General features: G+C 36.1%; 1 protein-coding gene across 1 annotated transcript; it reads right to left on the bottom strand.

Moving 5' to 3' along the window:
• Positions 1-438: 438 nt before the first annotated feature.
• Positions 439-3,838, bottom strand: LOC135840692 (uncharacterized). The gene is made up of 13 exons (XM_065357338.1): positions 3,301-3,838; positions 3,065-3,199; positions 2,821-2,982; positions 2,587-2,727; positions 2,387-2,515; positions 2,141-2,272; positions 1,888-2,049; positions 1,677-1,811; positions 1,448-1,552; positions 1,216-1,350; positions 968-1,132; positions 752-886; positions 439-663 (listed from the first exon to the last, which is right to left on the bottom strand). The coding sequence occupies exons 1-13, from the start codon at positions 3,787-3,789 to the stop codon at positions 547-549; spliced, it is 2,142 nt and encodes a 713-aa protein (XP_065213410.1). The 5' UTR covers positions 3,790-3,838; the 3' UTR covers positions 439-546.
• Between the last annotated feature and the right edge of the window lie 661 nt (positions 3,839-4,499).

The following is a 4,499-nucleotide window of genomic DNA, read 5'->3' as shown; positions in this document are numbered from 1 at the left end:
ATCGTGCTCGAACCGATTAAAAGATTTGAGTTTCCAGATCCTTAATTTTATTTTGAATTTTTTAGTGATTTTTTTAAACAAGAAAATTGAAAAAAATCACAGGAGAATTCAAAGTGGCTGGTAGCACTGCCAATTGATTCCAGGGGAATCGAATATAGGCATAGATCCAAATGTCATTCTAAAGTTGTAATATGTACCTATCTACTCTATAGGTTCTGCTAAGACTCAAATATTGAAAAAGTGATAAGAGAACAGATTACAAATTCAAATTGTAAACCGAGAAATTTTCAATTGTTATTCATTAATATGTACATGTAACCTCCTCGTTTTGTGAGAGAGAATGATAATTTGGTAATTTGTTTGACTGTTGTGTTGCTAAGCATGGTTTTCAGATCCTCATCAGTGAAGTAGGTACCAAAGTAAAAATGTACACCGCAATCAAAATTAATTGCTAATATCGTAGTCATTTAATGAAGTCACAAAACATTCATAGTACATACAAATAAAAATTAACTGGAGTAATGTTATGATAAATTTCAGTATTTCTCATTTGTCTTCTGGATAGCAATCCAGTGGGTATCCTTTTTTAGCGTCTTTCAGCAAATTGCACAACGTTTTTGGGAAGTCTCCTGCCAAATCCTTATCGATCTTTTCATCCCATTTCTAAAAGTAGAAAAAAATTAATCATGCGCACTTTCACCCTTAAAATTAATTTTATGAGAATTTTTTTTGGCAAAATTTTATAACTTACGTCACCATATTGGAATGCCATTGAGCGATCATTTTTAGGAGCTTTCTTCGCGTTATCAATACAAAGCTTCTTTCCATCTTCTCCGTTCGCGCAGTCTTTCAATTTGGCACCGTCGAGTTGTGCTGAAACAACGCACTGAACGTATCGAAAAATAAAATTAATTATGAAAGCACTGCCAAAGAAGTGTACTAATTTTCATAGGAAATGATTTCTTACAGCTTCATGAGCAGGGAACAGATCACCATCGAATTGTGATAAGCACAATAAGATTTTCAATGACAAATCATTATCTGGGAAATTCTTCACTGTGCATGACTCAAATTTATCAACAAAACATTTGTTATCCAGCTTATTGGGACAAGAAAGGTTGCCACCTTCTTCCTACATGAAAGTAATTAAAAGCAGCATTAAAAAAATATTCCCATTTAAAACTATGGGAAAATTGTTGACGTGCAAGTACATACTTTTGCAGTTCTGCAAGGGACAAAATCGAAGGTAACAAAAGGAGCGAATTTCCTGTAATTTTCCATGAATTTTGTGGATAGGAAGCATTGGAATTCTGGATCCAAACTGTCATAAAATATTGATAATTTCTCTTCCTATGTGTGACAAATTCAACATTAATTAACATTTATCAATATAATATCTCCAGCGTTTTCGAAAATGATCGAAGAATTTCAAATGTTTCATACGTACTCCTTTACATTCATCTGGATAAGTGAGATTATAGTACTTGAATTCTTGGCATAAAACGAATTGTAGATTTGTCCAGGATTCTTTACTAACTGCTTCATTGTATTTCTAAATAACAGTGCAGAATAATGTCAAGACATTAATTTGGATATGAATTTTATCCAAATTATAAATAAAGGGGTCGTAGATACCGCTTCAGTACTTTCCCTTTAAAGTATCAATGGGTACCTACCATTTCAAATCGAACAACAGGCATTTCCTTGGTATTTGGTCTTGTTTTACCAGATCTGTAGCATAGGCGGTCACCTTTACCCGAATCAACGCATCCTTTTATCAGATTGAAATCAATTTTGTTGTCAGTTGCGCACTGTAATGATGTATTTTCTCATTAGGTAGGTACTCGTTCGAAAATGACTTCATTTACAAGAAGTTAAAATGCATACTTTTTGGAAATCCGGTAATTTGGTATGATCTTGAGCACTACAGGCTATGAATTTGAAAAGTGCAACTTCATCTTGAACTAGTGAAATAGCGCAAGAATGCATTTTTCCAGTCACACAATCTTTATCAGCTTCAGCTTTGCAATCCAAATGGCCATTATTCATCTACATGTACAAACCAGTTGTAATAATAACTCTTGACAAATTAAGCCTTAAAAGTGACTTTGGGTGGTATAAAATTGTACAAATTACATACCTCAGCGAACATACAAGGCTGGAAATCCATAGTGAAGAATTTACCAAATTTATCATAAAGTTTAGCCCATTCTTGTAGAACTTTGTATGAGTTTTCATCCATAATTTTGTACGAATAAGAAACCGCTAGTTTCTACGAGAAAAAAATTGACACGTTTCTTCATCAGTAAAGCATTCAAATTACATTCTCTATTCTGATGCAATAAAAGGTGATGACTTTCAATATGAAGGATTAAAAATTTCATACCTGTTGATTGCATTCGATGGGTGCTGGTTTTTTGGACGATTTAAGTACTGCACAAGTTGTTGAAACGAAATCTGCCGAGCAAGCATTATTCAAGAAGTGATTGAAAGGATCTGTAGGCTTGATATCTTTCTGTAGAATGGAAATTATTCATTTTACCCAAGTTTTGAGGTCATTTTTATGATAATTTACGACGCACTAACCGGATTTTTAAATATGAAACCTGGTAATGAACCACATTCGGGGGCCTTTCTAGATTTAAATGCGATGCAAAGTTGTTTTGCGAGATCAGAAGTGAGACATGCTTGTAATTTAGTGGTGTCTATTCCGCTTGAAGTCGCACACTAAGAAAATGAATCAGTTAAAAGGTATACCTATTAGTTCATCTGAGCTGAATAGATAGGTACGTACATACAAAATAACACCAAGGAATTTACCGTGTTATAATCGGGTAGAGCTGCAGTTCCAGTCATAGTACAGGTTAAAAATTTCGCAAGTGCAAGTCTGTCATTGGTTTGAGCGATAGCACAAGAATGTACTTTATTCAATGTGCATGTTGGGTCAATTGGACTGTAGCAGAATAGGTCTCCATTTATTATCTACATTACAAATTGAATTAATTTCGTAATTATGTGAAATTTGGTACAATTATTGTATGGTGTGAAATTACGTTCTGCATACCTGAGCTTGCTGACATGGTACAAAACTGAAATCAATGTAAGGATAAAATGTACTGAATTTATCGTTCAGCGTTTTGTTGAAGAATATCTGGGAATGTTCTTCCATAGCTTCGTAGTAGATGGTCATACTTTGTTTCTGAAATTAGGAGTATTCAGATTAGTTTCTACTGAGATTGAAATAGGTAGGTACCTACTTGTTTGTACCTAACTATTTATGATTTTTACAATATTACTCACCACAACAATAGAGATTTCTGGAATGATAATTTCAGTCGAGCCTGAACCAGTTGGAGGAGTTGGATATGGAGCAGGTGGCGGTGTTGGTGAGGAAGGAGGTTTTCCCCCTGGTGGAGGAGTTGTTGGTGTCGGAGGTGTTGGTGTAGTTGATCCTGGAGGACATGGCGGAGTCGTTGGAGTAGTCGGTGTAGCGGGTGGTGGAGTCGCTGGAGGAGGTGGTGGAGGTGGTGGAGTCGCTGGAGGAGGTGGTGGAGTCGCTGAAGGAGGTGGTGGAGGTGGTGGAGTCGTTGGAGGAGGTGGTGGAGATGCTGGAGGATATTGTGGAGGTGGTGGTGGAGCCGCTGGAGGATATTGTGGAGGTGGTGGTGGAGCCGCTGGAGGATATTGTGGAGGTGGCGTAGTTGGAGTTGCAGGTGGAGGTTGTTCACCATACCCTGATCCCAAGGCAACGAGTTGGCATAGTAACAATAACACCGACCAAGCAATCATATTGAACGTGATTGCAAGGAAATGAAATGCGAAATGAATCGAAAATCTACGCGAATAAAATTTAATAGTAGAGCGAATCCCCGTAGTTGTTGATTTATGTAATCTTTAATGTCAGATCGGTACACATTTTAAAAATTCAACATTAAATTTTTTATCTCTCTGTATTCAAATGTTCCCAAAGTGATGTAATAACGTCGTATTTATTGAATAAGTAAGTTCGTAGTTTAGATACCAACATCGTCGTAGGCAGAATGAATAATAGGTGGTTGGTCATCCTGATAATTCGTCATTCAATCGCTCGATACATCTTCAAATTTTTCAATTTCAAAATTTATTTGTTGATATTTGATGGGGTACAAGTTCGAATATTCATCACACTGACGATAGTTGGGAAACCATTGAAACAGACCCAACCTAATCGTTTTAATGAATGTTTGCACATTTTTTAAATCGTGCGCTGCCTGCAACAGAAAATCGAAGGTTACAAGGTCGTAACGACCTTTATTTTTTTTTTGATCTATCACTCGAACATACCAATAATTCAAATTTATGGCCAAAGTACGTGATGAAAGAGCTCGATATCTGGGCTAAATACTTACCTATGTATTTCGTACATAAGTCAGTCGCATTCTAGGGAAGGCAACCACACAGAGTCTACCTTATCGGACCACATAGTACAAAAATTTTATTCGTTTCATTTTCTCATTCAC

The sequence above is a fragment of the Planococcus citri genome, chromosome 3, assembly GCF_950023065.1.
Source record: "Planococcus citri chromosome 3, ihPlaCitr1.1, whole genome shotgun sequence".
Lineage (NCBI taxonomy): Eukaryota > Metazoa > Arthropoda > Insecta > Hemiptera > Pseudococcidae > Planococcus > Planococcus citri.
The sequence above is the reverse complement of the archived record's forward strand: the minus strand, read 5'-3'. Positions and strand labels throughout refer to the sequence as shown.